The sequence below is a fragment of the Sinocyclocheilus grahami genome, unplaced genomic scaffold (genome assembly GCF_001515645.1).
Source record: "Sinocyclocheilus grahami isolate Dianchi unplaced genomic scaffold, SAMN03320097.WGS_v1.1 scaffold721.1, whole genome shotgun sequence".
In the NCBI taxonomy this organism is placed as follows: Eukaryota; Metazoa; Chordata; class Actinopteri; order Cypriniformes; family Cyprinidae; genus Sinocyclocheilus; species Sinocyclocheilus grahami.
The window spans coordinates 79,494-103,917 of record NW_015505900.1 but is presented as its reverse complement, the minus strand read 5'-3'; the positions used below and the strand labels follow the sequence as shown (position 1 = coordinate 103,917).

Below are 24,424 nucleotides of genomic sequence, written 5' to 3'. Positions count from 1 at the left end.
TCAACTACACTTCAGTTTCTCTTTCCCTGGACTCAGGTGATTCCTATTTCCTGGTTCTGTTTGAGTCACGTGTATAAAACAGGTGTGTCTGCGAGTCTGTAAAGCATGAAATGTCTACTAGATGTCAGTCTCAGACAAACACCCAAAGAATACAAGTTACAGAGAAGCAGCACAACAGCCTTAAAAGTGCAGAAATACTGCATCCTGATTCCTACACTTGTACTGCAGGACTGAAAACTTTGTCCATATTTACAGTTCCTTCATGTTCTCACTGATGGATCTGTTTTCTAAAAGAAATAAGGGTTCAATCTTCAGCTGACTGGCAGGAGCCGCTACTGATGAGTCACGTGACCTGCCACCATCCACTGATAGGCAGTGCTGGGTAAATTGTAAATAAAACCAAATTGTAGTCCATTACTGATTACAGATTACATAATGAAAACTGTAGTTAATAACGTATTCTAGGTTACTAATTTAATATAATGTATTCTCACTGCTTTTTAGATTACTTATAATGAAATTTGTTTTATACTTATCATTAAACGTACCATATTGATATTGAAAAAAGCAAAAATAATGAAAATGTATCCCTTTTTTATATATATATGTATATCAGCATTATAAAATGCATTAAAAATGACATGCAGGGTTTCCTAATCTGGGCTTAATGTAAGAACTGCAGCGAGTTTGTGACTAATAATTAATTAAATCACAAAAATTTAAAATAAAATACTCAACATTTGACACTTAACACTTGAATACTAAAAATAAAAATATATATATATTTTTTACCTGCATGACAGTATGAACATTAGAGAACTGTAAACACACAAATGTGCTGTTAAATTATTGAAATATTAACTTCCTCAGAGATATTCAAGTAACTATTTTATTTTAAGGGTTTGGCTGACAAAAAAAAAAAATTGGGAATCCCTGCATTATAAGAACAAGTATTAATAAGAATGGAAACAACAATGACATTACACACCCAAAGTCTTACAGAATTGAAAATATTTTTGTCCAGACTTCCAGAATCAAACTTTCATGAGTTTGCACTTATATATAACCGGATTGAGAAAATAGTATGCATATTTGGCGTGCAGTCCTGAGAGAGGGCTCTGAGCCCGGAATATAACCCGAACCCAGAGAACCCCCCAATCCCTAGTCTGGGATGAGAATAGTTAAGAGTGAGGAGTTGGGGTGGAGGAGGGATGCAGGAAAACTGTCACAGACATGTGTTGGCTGTGAGGTGTGTTGGCTGTATATATGTAATGTGGCACAGAGGTGTGTTGGCTGTATATACAGCCTACATATCGTGTGTTAGGGTTAAGTTTAGTTTTTGTCCTGGTTTTCATTCTGTTTTCAGTTAGCCTGTTCCCCTGTGACCTAGTTTTCCTTATGCCGAGTTCACACTGCACGGTTTTCAAAGACATCGCATCACTGTTGGTTTCACACTGAATGACTATCTGGCGGGGCCATATATCCGTGGCTATAGTGGCCGAGCCGGGGGACCTGGACAAGGCCACGAAGGTTCCTTGAACTGTCTGCTCTGCCATGGCACCCCGAACTGCCTGTTCCGCCATGGCCCCTGAACAGCCTGCTCCGCCATGGCCCCCTGAACTGCCTGCTTCACCATGGCCCCCTGAACTCCCTGATCCGCCCTGAGGGGTTTCATAAAAAAGTAACTATAATCTGAGCATGAGCATTTTAAAATGTATTGTAAAATGTAAACGCATACTCTAATTACAAGTACTTTTTTGGAATCTGATAATGTAATCAGTTTCAGTTACTGATTAAGTTACTGAGTTACTGTAATCAGTTACTACCCAGGGGTGCGTTTCCCAAAATCAACTATGGTCGCAAGTTCTGTCATTACCAATAGAGTTCAATGGAACTTACCACCATAGTTAGCTAACAATGCTTTTGGGAAACGCACCCCAGAACTGCTGATAGGTCAGTTGACCTGCCACTCCAGTCAGTGAGGAGACTGCTGAACTACTGAACACACACACACACAGAGAGATAGAGAGATAAAAATAAAATAAAAAAGAATTCCATGGTCAACAGTTAAATGGGTTTTTAACAATTAAATGCATGACAAAAAACAATCGTGACACCGGAAGACAAAAGAACACAAAACACTGAAAAGAGTCGGGGCTACATAAGGTGAATAATGAAAATTATTTATTGACTGTGTGTGATTATTTGAATTAAAAGGAAATTTTGATTGTAATAATAAAAATTATATGTGACTCTACATTAAAAACATTTTTTTGTGTCCCTCGCGGACAACTGCCGCACACAAAACACAAAATAAAGTCCAGGCCTGGTCCTCTCTTGTCTTTCACTGTCGTAACTCCTCCTTTTATCCTTCCGGAGCTCCTCCGTGGGACTTGAGACCGGTGAGTGGTGCAGGTGTCGCTCATTATCAATTACTCCCGCCCCCACTCGTCACAGACTCAATTTCCATCTCGAAAGCGACCGGTTCCCCCACCTCATCCAAAGGAATAAGCTGGTCAGCCCAACTTGTCGTCGGCATGGGAGATTCCATGTCCTGCGGGGATGTTGTCATGTCTCTCCCTTGTACGGGATCGCTACACACATCCTGCACAAACACCGCTCTCCTGCGCAGCACCCCTGGAAACAGTTTGCTGCATTGATTACAAGAGATCGGTTCTTGTAATGCTGCTTGGGCATGCTCCGGGCCCAGACACGCCGGGCATACTACATGCAGATCCTAAGCTGCAATAGTGAATCCACACTCCCTAGGACAAGGTCGAGAAGGTGCTCTAGACTTGTTTGACTTTGTGGAAGAAGCCATAATTCAACTGGTAAGTTGATTTGATCTACTTTATGTGCTTGGTAAAGTATTTCAATACATTTAATGTTCTTAGATAGCTTGACACCCTACAACAAGTGGTAACTTTTCTTTCGGACAGTTTAGTCTTGCCAAAGTAACACTAAGTGCACTGAAAACAAAGGCTCGTAGCTTGGGTGCCGTAAGTGAAGAGATGTAGGATGCCATACTGAGCCAGCGCTGCTGTTTAAATAGTAAGGGGTGGGGCTTCCCGAGAGCATGGGCCTGATGGGCGTGATTGTACAGGGCTTCATGGATGGCCACGCAAGAGGTGTTTCACATAGTGAGATGTTGAGCGAGTCGACTGAAAGAGAACTAAATGATTTCAGGGGGCTTTCACACAAGCACTTTTGGTGTGCACCCAGGTTCGTTTGACGTCAGAGTTCGGTTCTTTTGGATAGTGTGAACGCTGTTTTCTGAACTCGGGTTTGCACAGTTCACTTCTGATGTGAACGCAATCGTACTAAATCACAGAAGTGAGCCGCCATTAATGACGTATGAATTGGACAAACTTTGTAAATATTACTACCAATCAATAATAGAGAACTGGATCACTCATGACGTCATAAAAGTGAAGCCTCTGCGCCGCCATATTGGTATTATTCCCATACATTCTATTGAATTAATGTTTTATCATTAAAATTATCGTTTTTAATGCTAAAACATCACCTAACCAGTCAGCATTTTTATATCTTTAGTATCCCAGTACATTCTTACAACGCAAACGTCCTGAGCATGTAAACGGTTATTTGTTCAATGTCGGGAATTTCCCCTGCGTATTTAAAAGTTAAGTTTATATACATTACAGCAGCGAACGTCAGACGAACATGATAAACATGGCACACTCAAAATATGTATTACAAATGACAAAGTGCTCATTCTGAAATCTGAATAAAGATTTAAGCTTTGTATGCACATATACCTTAATTCACCTTGTACAGTTATTCACCGTTTATGTAATTTTGTTACAGTGTTTTTATTCGTACAGTAGGCTAACTTCAAATGTTTCAGCAATAATTTCGTTAACAACATTCATTTTGAAGCAGGTAATGATTTAAACGTTGGTTAAATTATTAATTAATTCAACATATATACATTTTACTCCTATAGAAACAATGCTAATAAAACACCATAGCATTTGTGAGATATTTAAGAGTCTGAAATAGAAGTTGCTCAATCAGGACATTAAAAATATACACATCATAACTTATTCAGAGAAATAACGCTGACTAAATATGGTACAGACTTAAAGACATGAAGCTTTATTTCCAAGATGATGCCTGATAAGCTTTGAATTTCAATACAACATAGAGCCATATAGTAACAGAGGCTTGTATTGTATTATTCATTGTATATTCGAATCAGTTTCAGATACTAATACCAGATATATGTTCCTGTTTAATATTTCCTGCATAATTAAATACATAAAGAAATATATTTTGTGTTGGATCAGTTACCTGTTTCATCAGTGCGTAGCAGACACACTCACCTAAATGATTTCAATATATCGCTTATCCTGCCCGACAAGACCATAAACATTGCAGATAACATCTGAAGTAAAAATTAATTTACATTATATCTTAACCTCCTGGGACCCAGCAATAGACTTTTGTCCTCTGTAGTGGATATTGTCTATTTTAATGAATTACTCTGAAAACGTCATATGTCATAAGGTCTAGCATGTCAGTTTTAAGTCTGGATGTCCTGTAGAGAGCACATTCAGGGCTTTTTAGAGATACCAAATATTCGTAAGTTTCCATGACCACTCCCTCTCCTTGGTCCTTAAACATGGCTGCCATTAATTTAGTGCTCAAATGTAACACATAATTTACATACACATATAGTAACCTCCTGGGACCCAGCAATAGACTTTTGTCCTCTGTAGTGGATATTGTCTATTTTAATGAATTACTCTGAAAACGTCATATGTCATAAGGGCTAGCATGTCAGTTTTAAGTCTGGATGTCCTGTAGAGAGCACATTCAGGGCTTTTTAGAGATACCAAATATTCGTAAGTTACCATGACCACTCCCTCTCCTTGGTCCTTAAACATGGCTGCCATTAATTTAGTGCTTGAATGTAACACACTCATGGAAATATGATAACATTTTGTAACTGTTTGTCATAAATCAATCAAGAAATAAATCAAACTCGGGTTCAGACCAGGCAATCGAACCAAGTGTGAAAGCACCCAGAGTTTCAGAAAAGCACAGAAACACATGGTCACTCAGCAGGGCTCACACACACACACACACACACACCTTACTGTCTATATGAGGATTTAGTAAATTTCTTCAGACATGCTACATGTTATTAATGTCATGAAGATAAAAGAAGAGACTCTTTAACATCTACTGGTAATGATTTATCATGCATCTCAAAGCATTATGGGTAGAATCTCTCAATCTATTCTGATTCATCAACACAGTTTCACTGATGATCCAGAACAAACCCAAAACCCAGGATAGAGTGGCTGAGTGAATGTGGTCTGGACTGTGTGGATGAGGCTCATTGCTATATGAGGATTTAGTACATTTCTTCAGACATGCTACATGTTATTAATGTAATGAAGATAAAAGAAGACACTCTTTAACATCTACTGGTAATGATTTATCATGCATCTCAAAGCATTATGGGTAGAATCTCTCATCAATCTATTCTGATTCATCAACACAGTTTCAATGATGATCCAGAACAAACCCAAAACCCAGGATAGAGCGGATGAGTGAATGTGGTCTGGACTGTGTGGATGAGGCTCATTGTGTCAGAGACGCTGTAGAAGGACAGAGTTCCTGCACTGTGATCCACAAACACTCCTATTCTGCTGCTGATGGACTTTACAGAGAGATCCGTCCATATGTTATTGTGTATGAATGAGTAACTGGGGGGAGAGCAGTCCAAACTCCAGGATTGATCATTACGTCCAAACACACACTCATAACCCCGTCCCTTCCTGCTGATGCACTTATATGACACTGATATACGAACACATCCACTCCACTGCAACTCCCAGTAACAGCGTCCACCCACACTCTCTCTACACAACACCTGCTTAAAATAATCAAATCTGTCTGGATGATCAGGATACGACTGCACTCCTATTCTGCTGCTGATGGACTTTACAGGGAGATCCGTCCATATGTTATTGTGTATGAATGAGTAACTCGGGGGAGAGCAGTCCAAACTCCAGGATTGATCATTACGTCCAAACACACACTCATAACCCCGTCCCTTCCTGCTGATGCTCTTATATGACACTGATATACGAACACATCCACTCCACTGCAACTCCCAGTAACAGCGTCCACACACACTCTCTCTACACAACACCTGCTTAAAATAATCAAATCTGTCTGGATGATCAGGATACGACTGGACTGTGTTAGTGTCAGTAATCACTCTGTTGTTCTCAGACAGACTGAGATTTTTATTCACTGTGTTTGGATCCAGAGTGAGCTGATGGGAATCTGATGGAGATAAAACATATCAGAATCAGGAATTATGAATCTGTTTGCTCTTTTCATGCAGCTGAAATCTTCATGTTCAGTGCATCATCAGTGTCATCAGTACAGACGAGCAGATATCCTGTGCAAATCATCATTTACATCATCAGTTATAAAACTCTTCTTTCAGCTTCTACAGGAAGAACATGAACACACTCAGTGAGTTTTTCTGCTTGTTTTCTTACTGACTTACATTGTAGGAAGTCGTTCCTGGTTCTGGGAACAATGTTGGTGAATGTGACTGTGGAAATCAACAGACATGAACAGTGTGATTCTCATGATCCTGCATCCATTCCTAAGACATTTCTAATATGATGTTCTCCATGATATGAGATAATGATGGACTGGTTTCTGAGAGCAGATGAATCTCCAGGACTTTACCTCTGTCTGAGATCTTCTTAAGCTCCTCTTTGCAGAAATCCTCCAGTTTTTCTCTCAGCTGACGGACAGATTCTCTCAGTTCATCAGAAGAGAAGAGAGAAATGAAGGGATCGTCATTTACATCTGTAGATTCAGGAGGTGTTGAGAGAGACTGGACACTCTACAGAAAACAGAAATCAAAACTCATCAGCTCCACATGGGGATGCCGCTTATACAAGTGATTTAAAGAGAAAGAAAAGGCATTTGAGCAACGGACAAGGTAATAATATTTAATATTTCCAAGTAATATCTCACAATCATTCATTCACGACCTACACATCTATTGAATTTTCAACATGTTGGTTTCTGAAAAGAGTGAGAGACGCAGCTGCACAAACAATCAAACGTCTTGTTTATATTTCCGTGATCAGCGTGGGACAAAATTAACGTTTCTAGACTAGAGCTTTAATGGAGGCTGCTATTAAACTACTATATCAGGGGTGGCGAACGTCGGTCCTGGAGAGCCGCAGCCCTGCAGAGTTTTGCTTCAACCCTAATCAAACACACCTGAACAAGCTAATCAAGGTCTGAACAGTTACTAGGAAGCTACAGGCAGGGGAGTTTTAATTAGGGTTGGAGCTGAACTCTGCAGGGCTGCGGCTCTCCAGGACCGGAGTTCGCCACCCCTGTACTATATGGATACTGAATATAATGTATATTGGGCCAAATATTTGCTAGTCCACATAATACCCGATTTCACCAGTAGCCTGCAAATATTACAAATAATACCACAATTTTTGTGGAAAAAGCCACCACAAATTCAGTAATTTTAGCCCAAAAAATCTGAAAAAAAAGTCCAGCAAAATCCTGATGGGACTGATTGCTAATATATGCCTCAATGTTTGGGGTCTTCATAGTCAAATTCATCAATATCTACAGGCAAACAAAAATCTATTTTATCAGGTTTGAGGATCACCTGATCCCATTTTGATGACCGCTACTCAGAATCAGTATCATCGCGTTCACTGATTTCACCATGACGTAACAAATCAGAAGGAAAATGTTAGTGGAGTTTTGAACTGTTGGTGGTGCTAGTGGTGTTTGACAACTACCCTGCAAACATATTCTTGCGGGGCCCATGCTGGCTTTTTGCGGGCACAGTGGACTACGGCCAGCCCACACCAAACCTAAACAGGCCCTGTGCGGGCTTGCCCAGGCAAGGCCCACAGCTTTGGGCTCACCGCAGGCTCTCTGTGAGCAGCCCACACTATGGGACTGCCCACATTAATCCAATGATGGCCCAGTGTGGGCCAGACATGAGCCTGTTAATGAGAATTTTGTGGGCAGTTTTCTTCCTTACCACTAGGGGTGCTAGGGTGCTTTAGGTTTCCTTAAGTAAAGCCATGTGGTAGAGAGAGTTAGCAATAGCAAGCAGCAGTAGCCAGCATGGCTCACCTGCTGAACACATTGTGCTGTGTCCTGGTTGGGAAATGTGTCATTTCAAGCCCAGTCTAAAGGAGTTTTTTTTTTCTATTTAAAAGTGTACATCGCTGATGTGTTTGCAGAGATGGTACATGTATGTATGTATGGCCTATGTTTGGATTGATGCTAAGAGTTTAAGACAGTGTATTTGTATGCATTTTAGAAGGACTCTTTATTGGTGAGGACACCACATCATGGTCCAGTTTGAATATGGATTTAAAGTTATTTTTGATGTGAGACCATAGTCTGAACTATTTTTGATTGTTCCTGGTTAGGAAGAGTGTTGTTTGAGAGATGTGGCGTGTTTTCATTACAAGAGGTTGAATTATTCATTTGCTATCAGCCAACTTCAGATTTGGACAGTGTTTGGACATTGATGTACTACAGATAAGACTTTTGCACGCATCAGCTTTCACATGACGAAATCCTACAATCTGACATTGCTTTGTTTGCTTTTTTTTTTTTTTACTTTTGTGTATTTACATTTTTGGCTACATGCAGCTGTATTAACCTGAATTTAATGTTTTCTATTTGTATTTAATAAATCCATTGATTTGAAATCCCTTTGACTGCTATACATTTTTGACAATATAGACATTAGTTATGTGGTGACTGCATCCATTTCAGATGTATAATAACTGTTTTTCCCAAAGACTTAATTTAAAGTAGCTGAAAGTATTGAAAGTGAAACAGATGTATTGTTATAGATCAGGGGTGCATCCTGTTCCTGGAGATCTACCTTTCTACAGAGTTCAGTTCCAACCCTGATTAAACAAACCTGTCTAATTATCAAGTGCTCCTTCAGATCCTAATTAGTTGGTTCAGCTGTGTTTGATCAGGACCAGGGTTGGGCACCCCTGTTGTAGATTAATAGTGTGGGCTAAGTGAGGGCCAGCACTAAGGGGCCAACGTTTTGCCATTGAGCAAATTCTCAGAGGCCCTGCGCTGGCAGCCCGCTGGGGGCCCTTATGCTAGCCCTAAGTGGGCCAATAAAGGCTTGTTTGCAGGGTAAATATATCTTCCTGAAGAAAGAGCTCAGAGAAATTATTCCTAAGAGATTTCCAGAGCTGAAAGCCATTTGTAAGTGGCATCTCTTTCAAAAGAAGATGACCAGATAAGAGTCTAACTGACGATTATATAAGACACTCATGAACTGTTTCTCTGTGAGTCTCTGTCACAGCAGGATCTGCTCAAGTCCACTATGATCCTGTTCTTCTAGATCTCTGTTACCTGCAGGAACTGGCTGTGATCCTGTGTGTGTGAAAGCTGCTCCAGCTCAGCGTCTCTCCTCCTCAGATCATTGATCTCCTGCTCCAGTCGCTCCAGTCGTCCTTCAGCTCGACTCACTTCAGCCTTTTCCTGATCTCTGATCAGCCGTATCAGCTCAGAGTGGCTTCTCTCAATGGAGCGGATGAGCTCAGTAAAGATCTTCTCACTGTCCTCCACTGCTATCTGTGCAGAGCGCTGTTAGGACACACAGTGATTCAGCTTCAGTGAGTCTGAACTGAGATGGAGACAAACTTCTCTTCTTCTCCAGACTCACCTTATGAGACTCCACAGCCTCTCTCAGCTGCTGAAGATCTTTCTCTCTCTGCTGGATTCTCTGCTGGAACGTCTTCTGCGTCTCCTTCAGCTGCTTCTGCAGGACAAACAAATGATTGTAAATCTCGCATAAAACTACTGGCACTAAATCATCACGTGGACAGATGAATCCAGTAAAAGTGGAACTGATGGCTGTAGATTCAAACTCCAGAAGTGATGAGTACGTGAATTCACATGAAGATTAAGCCTGCTTCACATTACAAGCGTAAGTATTATAAAAGTGAAACTGATATAGACATATGGCTGCACACTGACAGTGTTTCTGCTGCGTAATTAATCTGCGGCTCTACACAAAATAAATGAAAAAAGTGAATAAATGACTGAAATCATCTGAATTCAGTCAGATTTACTGAATAGGAAGTCATCTGTCACTGCATTTAACTTGTGTTTTGAATGATGGAAGTAAATATTTTGTCAAAAAAACGGATGAATAGTTCACTCCATTATTTTATGTTGCTTAATCAAAGCCTATTTTTACAAAAGATTGTTTTGATAAAGGTTTACAGTGCATTTTCACCAAAAAGTGAAACTCTTCTAATAACTGCTGTTCATTTCTGCTGAATGCTATAACCTGTTAATATGGGTGCAAATATAAACAGTTTTGGGGAAATTTACTTTTAAAAGAAATGCATTACAATGTTGCATTACTCCATAAATAAATAACTAATTGCATTTTATGGAAAGTAATGCATTAACTTTTATGTTACTTTTTGTCACCTGGGCTGGGCTTACTTATTTATTTCATAATAACAAAAACCCCAAAAGAGAGCTATCCGTCAATAAATGGGAAAACAAATGAATTTGCATTACTTATTTGAACTCAGATATTTTGTTGTAAATTAAAAAGTAATGTGTTACTTTACTAGTTGCTTGAAAAGCAATCTGCATACGTAATTCACATTACTTGTAATGCGTTACACCAGCACTGAATATAAGCACATATAAGATGGGCACATATGAAAATTTTAATTGTTAGCAATATTTCATAAGAGTCAAGATTTAAATACCTGTTTCTCTGTCCTCTGTGCTGCAGCTGATACAGTGTTGTGGTTTTTATTTTCATCAATCAAACATAGCATACATATACAGTGGGGAAAAAAAGTATTTAGTCAGCCACCAATTGTGCAAGTTCTCCCACTTACATTTCTGGTCAGTACGACAGAAAACCTCAAGGAGCTTCTTGTGTTTCTGGCAGATCATCTCCTGCAGTCGTCCAGTGGCATCAATCACTTTGTGTGGCTTACGTGAATGAAACTCCTCATGACGGTCAAAATGAGTTTGACAGTAAGATTCCTGACACACCAGACAGGACTTGACGGCTTTGTATTTTCTTCCAGTACAGACATCACACTGCACATCTCCAGCTCCAGCGTAACAGTCAGCAGAAAGTGTAATCGTCTCTAGTTTCTCCACCAGTTCAGCCAGAATGGTGTTTTTCCCTAAAGCAGGTCTTGGACTGAAGGTCTGTCTGCACTGAGGGCAGCTGTAGACTCTCATCTGATCCCAGCAGTTTTTAATACAGCTCTTACAGTAACTGTGTCCACACTGGATGGTCACTGGATCATTCAGGAGATCCAGACACACTGTACACGAGAGCTCACCCTGAGAAAATCTGACTTCTGCCATTTTACTGCATGAATACAGAGACACAACACACAACAGCTCAACTACACTTCAGTTTCTCTTTCCCTGAATTTAAGTGATTCCTGTTTCCTGGTTCTGTGTTTGAGTGACGTGTGTAAAAGAGGTGTGTCTATGAGCCTGTAAAGCAGATACCTCATTCCTGCTCCTGTAGAGCCACATTCATGAGTTCAGTTTCGTCACTACTGACAAGTAAACACAAAGTCCTTGACTAGTTGATTCAGGTGCATTTAAGTAGAGATCAAACTAAAGTCTGTGGCTAAGTGACTCTCCTGGACTAGGAATGGGGAACCATGATAATAAAAATAATGAAAATAATAAATAATAAAAAATGTGTATTAGATGTCAGTCTCAGACAAAGACTTAAGGAACACAAGTTGCAGAAATCAGGACAACACACTTTAAAACTGCAGTAATGCTGCATCCTAATTACTACACTTGTGCTGCAGGACTAAAAATTGTGTCCAGATTTACAGTTTCTTCATGATACTTGACTCGTATAATGTAAAACAAATGTAGACTGTAACTTCAAAAGTCATGGCTTTAATGACAACCACATACAGTGGACACATTTTATCGAAATACCAAAAGTCTTCTTCACAATGAACTCTTGTTTTGTCTCCCACTCTTTTAACCTATATCTTCATTAGAACAGCAAAGGTACATCAAATCTGAAACCATATCAATACCAAGTAACTGTTGCGTTAAGTGTATTGTGCAGTCACAACACAAAACTGGTCTGTTTAATCTAGACAAACAATGAAACAAATCATGAATGTGTAATTCAGTAGCATGTTTAGTTTTTTTAGTCTTTGTATTTTGGGTTAGGACAAACTGTATGTCCAAAGCGTGTCACATGGGACTGGTTCTCAAATGTGAGTGAGACTGAGAGATCATCTGACCAGATGCTGTTTGTGAGGGTACATCAGTCATCACTGAAACTGGTTCTTTACTTTGTTTGGGATGTGGATTGGTGATCAGTATCATCATGCTGATTTGGCAAAGGATCTTTCACAGATAGGTGTCTGTGGTTTCTCTTGTACTCCTTTCCTCCAGACAAGACGATGTAAGACCTTGGTACCCGGGCAGACTTCCTTCACCATTCCTTTGCTATCATACCCTTGAAGGGATTGCATCCTCACAACTTGCCCTGTGAAGAGTGTGCTCAGTGGTTTACTAGTTTTGTCATAACTGTGCTTCTGACACAATCTTTTATTTGTGAGCTGTGCATGGATCTCTCTGGTGGGTAGAGGTGAAGGTTCCAATAAAAAGTGTCTAACGCCATCATATTGCACTTTGCTCCAGTGTCCACTTTCAGTTCCACAGGGATACCATGTACGTGTACAGTGCTGTACAGTTCACTAATTTGTGCCATGTTAGCAATGGAATCAACATATGCCGCAGTTACACCATCAATGAAAAACGACTCCCTTTCATCACTGTTTGTCTGGTGTGATTCAATGTTGTAAATGGTTTTGGTGTGGCTTCACTTTGACTGGTTTGTTTGCCTGGACCTGCAGCATTTCTTAAAATGGTTCCAATTTTAACACTGTTTACACTGTTATTACACTGTTGGCCATATGCAGTTCCCTATCAAAAGCTACTCTCGATGCTGCGTTTAAATAATGCATATGAGAACATTCCTTGTTCAACCTTTTGTGAAGTACAAATGTCAAACACGCCAAGAACTGGCTTAAATAACCTCAGTGGGTGACTCATTGGATTACGTGCACCTGAGGCGTTAAAAATAGATGTTAAACTGACACACCTTCAGGTTTCTTTGTCTTTAGAGACTGCATTGTGTGTGTGTAGAAGGACTGAGGAGTTGTGCTGTGAAGCAAATATATATATATATATATATATATATATATATATAATAATAAAATCTGAATACCGAGACGCACAGAGCTGGAACAAAAAACTTTAACTCCAACACGAGTTGATATAAAGAGGAATTGTCTAGTGAGGCTGTCAAGAAATGCTTGCTGCTCATTTCTGATGATGACTGGCGTTATTTCTGCTTTGATTGCCTAGGGGAAGAGCATTATTTCTGCTTTGATTGCCTAGGGGAAGAGCACTCTATTCTTGCCCTTCAGGATGTGGGGTGTGAGCATTGCAACTTACTACCTATCAGGATGCTCCTCTCCAGGCTCGCCTTCTTTCAGTAGGGGCAAGCCTCTGCATCCTCATTACGGTCATTGGGCTCACGTGTTGAGCTGGCGGAGATATGAGAGGTGGGCGCGTTCCCTTCTCTTGTGCTCTCGCCAAAGCAAAGCATTCTCGCGTCTGCTGCTGAAGCGCGCCCTGGGCAGAGGACGCAGTTTCTATTGCCTCCGGTGATATGGATATCGAGAGTGCCGTCTCTGAACACTCCTCACGTGATGATAAATCATTTGGGAAGCTACTCGAGGTGGTTACTCACGCAGTGTCCAAGCTTAAGTTAGACTGGCCGCAGGAGAACCCTAGGCACTCCAAGCTTGATGACAGAATCCTGTCGGGTGGCCAAGGAGATGAACCTAAACGCCAGTCTCTCCTGTTTTTCCCTGATCTTCATGAGGAGTTATCTCGCTTATGGATCAGGCCTTATTTCTCTTGCGTTTTTGTGCCCACGATGTTGGTTTATTCGACTATGAACCTGTAGTCAAATGTAATGTAAAATGAAAATAATCAATGCTTAACACTAACTTTGTAACAGGAAATCAAACTCCAGACACAGACAAGTTAGAACCAAACAGGTGGGTTTATTGTACAGATTGAAATGAGCAACAATGGCAGGTGAGTAATGGCAAATATAGAGTCTTTGATCTCTTTACCAGGATAATGGAGCACACAGAGAGTAAATGGATTGATGAAGAGGTTTTCCAGGAGATGGTTCCAATGAACTGTTTCAGGTAAGTAGGGTTGGGAAGACACAGGAGCACACAGGGGTAAGTGAACACGTAGAAATTAGTCTTCATTCCACAAAGGAGATCAGACACTGTGACTGAGTGAACTGTGTGCTCTTATAGTGCAGGATGATGATTGTCAGGTGTGCGTGCTCAGAACTCAGGCGATTGTGATCGCTGATAGGTGACTGAGCCTGGTGTGTCCGTGACCGAACACCCCTCTCGACAGCCCACTCCTGAGGGCCAAAGAATCCGACATCGTGGTGGATGACCTCGACCACGTAGAGCTGGATCTTGTGGATGGGAAGCGTGAAACTCTGTTAGGAGGTTGGGATTGAGTATGTTGTCTCTTGGAACCCATGATCTTTCTTCGGGACCATATCCTTCCCAATAGACCAAGTACTCTAGGTGACCACCATAACTTTGGGAACTCAGGATCTCCTTTACGGAGTAGACCGTTCCATCTTCCAGCACCATTGGAAGAGGAGGATCATCTAAAGGACCAGGCTCTGTGGAAACAGGAGAGTGATATGTTTGAGTAGTGAGCCATGTGCCTTGTCCAAATACACACACACACTTGTGGTCTTTGCACTTGACCACTTATATGACATATTTCCTGTATTTGGCCCAAGTGTTCAAGTGAGCATAAAGACCACAAGTGTGTGTACATCTTTTCATTACCTGATGGGACACACTTATAGTGTTGTAAAAACGCAAAGTGTTTACAGAGTTTTGTAATTATTTTCAATACTTTGCATTTTAAAATCAACTTATAAATGTCTGTTCAGTAGTTCCTATAGATGACACAATTTAATTAAGTGATAAAAAGCAGTTGCAAATATTGTACAAAAATAAAATGTACTAATCTTTGCAGCAATAAAATGTGTAGCACTTTGTTTTACCACGAAATTATATGTAATATCTTATTAATATTTAACTTACATTGGAAAGGTTTCCGTGACCTCTTGCCCGATCTTGGCAAAAATTCTCACGATTTATTTCCAGAACATGATGCATGATGGGATACACTAACCCTCAAATACCGCTCCGGAGCAGTATTCAAGATAGTGTGGGTTTAGTGTGCGTTAAGGGCACTGCCCTTTGGTATTTTTAAGACCTGGGACAGTCTTGCGCACTTACTTCCTGTCACGCGCACGTGCTCTCATGTGGCCAAGACCGCAAGTGTGGGTATTTGGACAAGGGGTATGGAATGTGAGATGAATCCTGTACTGTGGAGGGAGCTTGAGTTTGTATGTGACCTGAATGACTTGACAGATGATGTGGAAGGGACCAATGAATCTGGGACTCAGCTTCTTGTAGGGTAGCCATAGACGGATGTCCCGAGTGGAGAGCCATACCTTTTGTCCTGGATGGAACGTGGGAGTTGGGGCTCTCCGGGCATCCGCAAGATGTTGATGGCGTCGCACTGCTCACTGGAGATGTTGGGGAGCTGAGTCCCAGACCCTCTCATTCTCCTGGAACCAGTGAGTGACTGATGGTACTTCCGAAGGTTCCCCTGACCAGGGGAACAATGGCGGTTGATGGATGAGTACGCACTGGAATGAGATCCATAGATGGCTAATGGAAGGAATTCTGTGTGTACTCTGGTGAGTTCTGGTTTTTACAGCAGAAGGTATGGAGGTAGCGACCTATCTCCTGGAGTTTTCTCTCGGTTTGTCCATTGCTCTGTGGGTGGTATCCAGAAGATAGGCTCACAGTCACACCTAGGAGCAAGAAGACTTCCACACTTGTGAGATAAACTGAGGACCTCTATCAGATACTACATCCTCAGAGATACCAAAATTACAAAAGACGTGTGTGACGAGAGGGGCGGGGCCGAGAGCCGTGGGAACAGAGCGAGGCCGGGGGGGGAATTGCGAATGCGCGACACCTGCGCCACTCACCGGTCTCGAGTCTCACGGAGGAGCTCCGGAAGGATACAAAGGAGGAGTGACGACAGGGAAAGACGAGAGAGGACCAGGCCTGGATTTTATTTTGTGTTTTGGTTTCGTTTGTGCGCGGCAGTCGTCCGCGAGGGGCTGTCGCGCTATTTTGTGTTTATTTTATTATTAAAGTTTTGTTTGAGTGTTCGCCGGTTCCCGCCTCCTTCTTCACGACCTACAAGCTACGTTACATTGGTGCCGAAACCGGGGAAGGAAGAAGGAGGCGGGACCCGGCGGTTGCCCGGGCGGTGTGTTTGGGATCATTGTCATGCTGAAAGACCCAGCCACGTTTCATCTTCAATGCCCTTGCTGATGGAAGGATGTTTTCACTCAAAATCTCACGATACATGGCCCCATTCATTCTTTCGTTTACACGGATCAGTCGTCCTGGTCCCTTTGCAGAAAAACAGCCCCAAAGCATGATGTTTCCACCCCCATGCTTCACAGTAAGTATGGTGTTCTTTGGATGCAACTCAGCATTCTTGCTCCTCCAAACACGCCATAACGCACATTTCGGTGCCACTTAAATGCCTGAGCGATCGATTGAAATATTTGTTCTCCGAAATGGACGTAAGAAGCATGGGTGTCGCTGGGCCATTTTTAGCGGGGCTATAGCGATTATCTCCATAAACTGTACACAAATTTGTGATCGCCTCAGAATCAGTCCCCTTTAAATTTCATATGAAAAGAAATTTTTCATATGAAATTTGAAAAATTTCAGACACTCCTCCCCATCTTTCAGCACGCTCTTCAATCCGCAGACCGCGGCGGCACAGCGCGAGCGGACTCAAACAGAAACAGAGGACACAAGGTATGTGTTTATCGATAGATTGTTATAATATCTGTATCTGTGCAGTTCTTTGTCATAAATACAGTTTACAAAAGGTCACGAGGGAGCAATCGGTATCCCATCTAAGTTTTCGCTGGGTTCACCCCTTATCACACCACAGCTGATTCCTCCAGCGAAAATCTTAACACATATGAATATTTTAACTAAATATCAGAGTGATTGACAGAGACACAGTAGAAATATTAGGGATGTAACGATTAACCGCGAGCCGGTTGAAAATCGCTTCAAATATGTGACGATTCAAATCGGCTGAGATGCTAAACAAATGGCGATTCAATTAGGGGTAGGAGTTTATATGAATGCATGTCTGAGGGGAAACTTACTGTCTTTAGAAAAGTTTAGATAGTATTTTTTTATTTTCATCTTGCCTCTGTATAATGCATATTAAAGTTCATAAGCGCAGCGCTGCTTTGTTTACAGCGGAAACCAAGGAAACGCTTTAAGCGCCACCTGCTGGCAGAGAGTGCATCTGCGTCTCGTTCAGCTCGTCTGCTGTTTCTGTTTCATGCAGATATTTTTATGTATAGTTTCACAAAACTCAAACCATTCTGTTTTTGCTTCAAATTTCGAAATGATACAATCCAATTTAGATTAAAAACTGCTCATGTTGCATGTATGCAGCATCTTTGTTTGGATCGTGATTAAAATGCAGTGGTTGCCTCTAGTTTTAAAAGGAAAGAACACAGACAAAGCCTTAGTTTGTTTATATGAAGAGATTTATTTTATTTGTTACTTATTTATTTGATTTGGGGCTTGTTTTAAAATTTCAATGTAGTTTTGTTATTTACATTTACATTATATTTAAATGTAGTCATTTAGCAGACACTTTTATCCAAAGCACTTACAAATGAGGACGACAGAAGCAATCAAAACCAACAAAAGAGCAATAATATGGAAGTGCTATATTAGTATATTATTATAGTGTTATATTTCAATTTCACAAAGAAACGTGCAGCATTTTGTCCAAGCAATAATAAAAGGACACATTTAATTTATAATTTGTCTTAAATCTCATTTTGTAAAAAAAAAATCATGAATCGAATCGAATCGTGAGTTGAGTGAATCGTTACATCCCTAAAAATGATGTGTGGTTTTGTATTAAATAATGACCCAGATTGTGAAATACATTTATTAGCCTTAAAGTAAGGGAAGCACAACTCGGGAAATGAGAGCATCCAAGGAGCATGTGAATGCTAGGTATATTTATTTTAAATATTTTTAATGTTCTTTAATGTTATCCATCATTTTTTTTGTGGCTCTTTTTTTTAAAGTATCAGTTCAGGCACTGTTTAGGCATCGGTACCGCTTTAAAAGTATCGATTTGGCACCAGTATCGTAAAAAACCCAATCGATACCCAACCCTAGTTACAACCCAATGTCACGATATAGCAAGTTCCAAAGATGAAGAAGTATCTAAACATAACTGTGACACCCAGTACTGCAGATAGGTCAGCTGACCTGCCTCTCCAGCCAGTGAGGGGACTACTGAACACACACACACACACACACACATACACACACAAATAAAAATTAATTATATGAAAATAAAAACAGTGGCTTGTGACACTGGAAGACAGAAGAACTCAAAACGCTGGAAAGGGCCGGGGCTACATAAGGTGAATAATGAAAATGATTTATTGACTGTGTGTTCTTGAAAGGTAACTCAATTTAAAGGTAATTTTGATAGCAATAATAAAAGATAAGCACAGAAAACACATGGTCACTCAGCAGGACTCACACACACACTGATCTTACTGTCTATATGAGGATTTATTACACACATTTATTCAGACATGTTACTTCAGTGACAGAAGTTCAGCTGCAGTATTAATGTCATGAAGAGAAAAGAAGAGACTCTATAATACATTTACATTATATTTAAATGTAGTCATTTAGCAGACACTTTTATCCAAAGCACTTACAAATGAGGACGACAGAAGCAATCAAAACCAACAAAAGAGCAATAATATGGAAGTGCTATATTAGTATATTATTATAGTGTTATATTTCAATTTCACAAAGAAACGTGCAGCATTTTGTCCAAGCAATAATAAAAGGACACATTTAATTTATAATTTGTCTTAAATCTCATTTTGTAAAAAAAAAATCATGAATCGAATCGAATCGTGAGTTGAGTGAATCGTTACATCCCTAAAAATGATGTGTGGTTTTGTATTAAATAATGACCCAGATTGTGAAATACATTTATTAGCCTTAAAGTAAGGGAAGCACAACTCGGGAAATGAGAGCATCCAAGGAGCATGTGAATGCTAGGTATATTTATTTTAAATATTTTTAATGTTCTTTAATGTTATCCATCATTTTTTTTGTGGCTCTTTTTTTTAAAGTATCAGTTCAGGCACTGTTTAGGCATCGGTACCGCTTTAAAAGTATCGATTTGGCACCAGTATCGTAAAAAACCCAATCGATACCCAACCCTAGTTACAACCCAATGTCACGATATAGCAAGTTCCAAAGATGAAGAAGTATCTAAACATAACTGTGACACCCAGTACTGCAGATAGGTCAGCTGACCTGCCTCTCCAGCCAGTGAGGGGACTACTGAACACACACACACACACACACACACACATACACACACAAATAAAAATTAATTATATGAAAATAAAAACAGTGGCTTGTGACACTGGAAGACAGAAGAACTCAAAACGCTGGAAAGGGCCGGGGCTACATAAGGTGAATAATGAAAATGATTTATTGACTGTGTGTGCTTGAAAGGTAACTCAATTTAAAGGTAATTTTGATAGCAATAATAAAAGATAAGCACAGAAAACACATGGTCACTCAGCAGGACTCACACACACACTGATCTTACTGTCTATATGAGGATTTATTACACACATTTATTCAGACATGTTACTTCAGTGACAGAAGTTCAGCTGCAGTATTAATGTCATGAAGAGAAAAGAAGAGACTCTATAACATCTACAGGTACTGATTTATCATGCAGCTCAAAGCATTATTGGTAGAATCTCTTGTCAATCAATTCTGATTCATCAACAGTTTCACTGATGATCCCCTAGAAACCAAAAACCCAGCATAGAGCGGCTGAGTGAATGTGGTCTGGACTGTGTGGATGAGGCTCATTGTGTCAGAGACGCTGTAGAAGGACAGAGTTCCTGCACTGTGATCCACAAACACTCCTATTCTGCTGCTGATGGACTTTACAGGGAGATGAGTCACTATCTTATTGTGTATGAATGAGTAACTCGGGTGAGTGCAGTCCAAACCCCAGGACTCCTCATTATATGAACACACACACACACACACACACACACATACACACACAAATAAAAATTAATTATATGAAAATAAAAACAGTGGCTTGTGACACTGGAAGACAGAAGAACTCAAAACGCTGGAAAGGGCCGGGGCTACATAAGGTGAATAATGAAAATGATTTATTGACTGTGTGTGATTGAAAGGTAACTCAATTTAAAGGTAATTTTGATAGCAATAATAAAAGATAAGCACAGAAAACACATGGTCACTCAGCAGGACTCACACACACACTGATCTTACTGTCTATATGAGGATTTATTACACACATTTATTCAGACATGTTACTTCAGTGACAGAAGTTCAGCTGCAGTATTAATGTCATGAAGAGAAAAGAAGAGACTCTATAATACCTCACTGTTATTGATTTATCATGCAGTTCAAAGCATTATGGTTAGAATCGCTTGTCAATCAATTCTGATTCATCAACACAGTTTCAATGATGATCCGTAATTAACCCAAAACCCAGGATAGAGTGGCTGAGTGAATGTGGTCTGGACTGTGTGGATGAGGCTCATTGTGTCAGAGACGCTGTAGAAGGACAGAGTTCCTGCACTGTGATCCACAAACAGGCGAATAATCAAATCTGTCTGGATGATCAGGATACGACTGGACTGTTCTAGTGCCAGTAATCACTCTGTTGCTCTCAGACAGACGGACAAGTTTATTCACTGTGTTCAGATCCAGAGTGAACTGATGAGAATCTGATGGAGATAAAAACACATCAGAATCAGGAATTATTAATCTGTTTGCTCTTTTCATGTAGTTGAACTCTTCATGTTCAGTGCATCATCAGTGTCATCAGTACAGATGACCAGATATCTCGTGCAAATCATCATTTACATCATCAATTATAAAACTCTTCTTTCAGCTTCTACAGGAAGAACATGAACACACTCAGTGAGTTTTTCTGCTTGTTTTCTTACTGACTTACACTGTAGGAAGTCGTTCCTGATCCTGGGAGCAATGTTGGTGAATGTGACTGTGGAAATCAACAGACATGAACAGTGTGATTCTCATGATCCTGCATCCATTCCTAAGACATTTCTAATATGATGTTCTCCATGATATGAGATGATGATGGACTCGTTTCTGAGAGCAGATGAATCTCCAGGACTTTACCTCTGTCTGAGATCTTCTTGAGCTCCTCTTTGCAGAAATCCTCCAGTTTGTCTCTCAGCTGATGGACATATTCTCTCAGGTCATCTGAAGAGACGAGAGAACTGAAGGGATCGTCATTTACGTCTGTAGATTCAGGAGGTGCTGAGAGAGACTGGAAACTCTACAGAAAACAGAAATCAAAACTCATCAACTCCAAACGGGGACGCCGCTTATATAAATTATTTAAAGAGAATAAAATGTTCTGACATGAGAGGCATTTGAGTGATGGACAGGGTAATAATATTTAATATTTCCAATTAATCTCTCCCAATCATTCATTCACAACCTACACATCTATTGAATTTTCAACCTGTTGGTTTCTGAAATGAACAAGAGACGCAGCTGCACAAACGATCAAACGTCTTGTTTATATTTCTGTGTTCAGTGCGGGACGAAATAGACATTTCTAGACTAGAGCTTTAATGAAGGCTGCTATTAAACTTATATATCGATACTGAATATAATGTATATTGGGCCGAATATTTGCTAGTCCACATAATACCTGATTACACCAGTAGCCTGGATTAGATTTAAATATATACATAATTTTTCTTGACATGCGCTTTTTAAAAATTTCGAGTGAGTGCAATAACTAATTTTACTAAAATATAAATTGGAAAAGAAGCAAAAACAGAATTGGTACTATTGGTACACATTTACTGATTTCACCATGATGTAATAAATCAGAAGGAAAAATTAGGTAAAAAGTTTAAATGTTAGTGAAGTTTTGAACTGTTGGTGGCGCTAGTGGTGTTTGACAGCTAAATATATCTTCCAGAAGAAAGACCTGAGAGAAATGATTCCCAAGAGACTTCCAGAGCTTAAAGTCATTTGTAAGTTATGGCTCTTTTAAAAGACGATGATAATAATAACACATAATAACATAACATGATATAGTAACACACTCACTCAAGTCCACTATGATCCTGTTCTTCTAGATCTCTGTTACCTGCAGTGTTTTCCTGTGTGAAGATCTTTGCCTGTGTATTACGGATTACCCCTTCTGTCAAGCCCTCTGGATTCTGTCCGCCTATCGAAGACCCACTCTTGTCCTAAGATTACTCTTGCCTGTGTTGGACCTGTTTGCCATCGTTTGACCGCTGCCTGTTATATGACCACGTCTTGGAAATAAAGCCTTGCATATGGATCCGCACATCTCACGTCTCGTTCGCCCCGTTACAGATGGAAGTATATATTTTGTCAAAGAACAGATTAATATTTCACTCCATTATTTTATGTTGCTTGATCAAAGCCTATTTTACAAAAATTGTGTTGATAAAGGTTTACAGTGCATTTTCACCAAACAGTGAAACTCTTCCAAATAGCTGCTGTTAATTTCTGAACAGAATGCTATAACCTTTTAATATGGGCACCAATATAAACAGTTTTGGGGAAATTTACTTTTAAAAGTAATGCATTACAATATTGCATTACTACTTAAAAAAGTAACTAATTGCGTTTGTTAATTTTTATGTAAAATAATGCATTACAATACTCTGTTACTCCATAAATAAGTAACTAATTGCATTTGTTACTTTTATGGGAAGTAACCCCTTCCTTAACTTTTGTGTTACTTTTTGTTGCCTTGCTGTGCTTGCTTATTTATTTTTTAATAACAAAAACCCCAAAAGAGAGTTATCAGTCAATAAATGGGAAAACAAAGGAACTTGAGTTACTTATTTGAAAAAGTAACTCAGATGTTTTGTTGTAAATTTAAAAGTAATGTGTTACATTACTAGTTACTTGAGAAAAGTAATCTGAATACATAGTTCACATTACTTGTAATGAGTTAGCCCCAGCACTGAATATAAACACATAGGAAATGGGCACATATGAAAATTGTAAGCAATATTTCATCAGAGTCAAGATTTAAATACCTGTTTCTCTGTCCTCTGTGCTGCAGCTGATACAGTGTCGTGGTTTTTATGTTCATCAATCAAACATAGCATACATATGCATTTCTGGTCAGTGCGACAGAAAACCTCAAGGAGCTTCTCGTGTTTCTGGCAGATCATCTCCTGCAGTCGTCCAGTGGCATCAGTCAAATTGTGTCTCTTTCCTTTAAACCAACTCTCATGTTGCTCAAGGTGATTCTGACAGTAAGAGTTCAGACACATCAGACAGGACTTGATGGCTTTGTATTTTCTTCCAGTACAGACGTCACACTGCACATCTCCAGCTCTATTGTAACAGTCAGCAGAAAGTGTAATTGTCTTTAGTTTCTCCACCATTTCAGCCAGAATGGTGTTTTTCCCTAAAGCAGGTCTTGGACGGAAGGTCTGTCTGCACTGAGGGCAGCTGTAGACTCTCATCTGATCCTCCTGATCCCAGCAGTTTTTAATACAGCTCTTACAGTAACTGTGTCCACACTGGATGGTCACTGGATCCTTCAGGAGATCCAGACACACTGGACACATGAACTCATCCTGAGAAATTCTGGCTTCTGCCATTTTACTGCATGAATACAGAGACACAAACACACAACTGCTCAACTACACTTCAGTTTCTCTTTCCCTGGACTCAGGTGATTCCTGTTTCCTGGTTCTGTGTTTGAGTGACGTGTGTAAAAGAGGTGTGTCTATGAGCCTGTAAAGCAGATACCTCATTCCTGCTCCTGTAGAGCCACATTCATGAGTTCAGTTTCGTCACTACTGACAAGTAAACACAAAGTCCTTGACTAGTTGATTCAGGTGCATTTAAGTAGAGATCAAACTAAAGTCTGTGGCTAAGTGACTCTCCTGGACTAGGAATGGGGAACCATGATAATAAAAATAATGAAAATAATAAATAATAAAAAATGTGTATTAGATGTCAGTCTCAGACAAAGACTTAAGGAACAC

General features: G+C 40.0%; 1 protein-coding gene across 1 annotated transcript; it reads right to left on the bottom strand.

The window, feature by feature from the left end:
- Nucleotides 1–5,524: 5,524 nt before the first annotated feature.
- On the bottom strand, nucleotides 5,525–24,112 carry LOC107560357 (tripartite motif-containing protein 16-like). Its single transcript, XM_016244506.1, has 7 exons — nucleotides 23,462–24,112; nucleotides 9,746–9,841; nucleotides 9,433–9,666; nucleotides 6,742–6,901; nucleotides 6,554–6,601; nucleotides 5,949–6,324; nucleotides 5,525–5,681 (listed from the first exon to the last, which is right to left on the bottom strand). Exons 1-7 carry the CDS (start codon nucleotides 24,032–24,034, stop codon nucleotides 5,525–5,527), a joined length of 1,644 nt encoding a protein of 547 aa, XP_016099992.1. The 5' UTR covers nucleotides 24,035–24,112.
- Nucleotides 24,113–24,424: the final 312 nt, after the last annotated feature.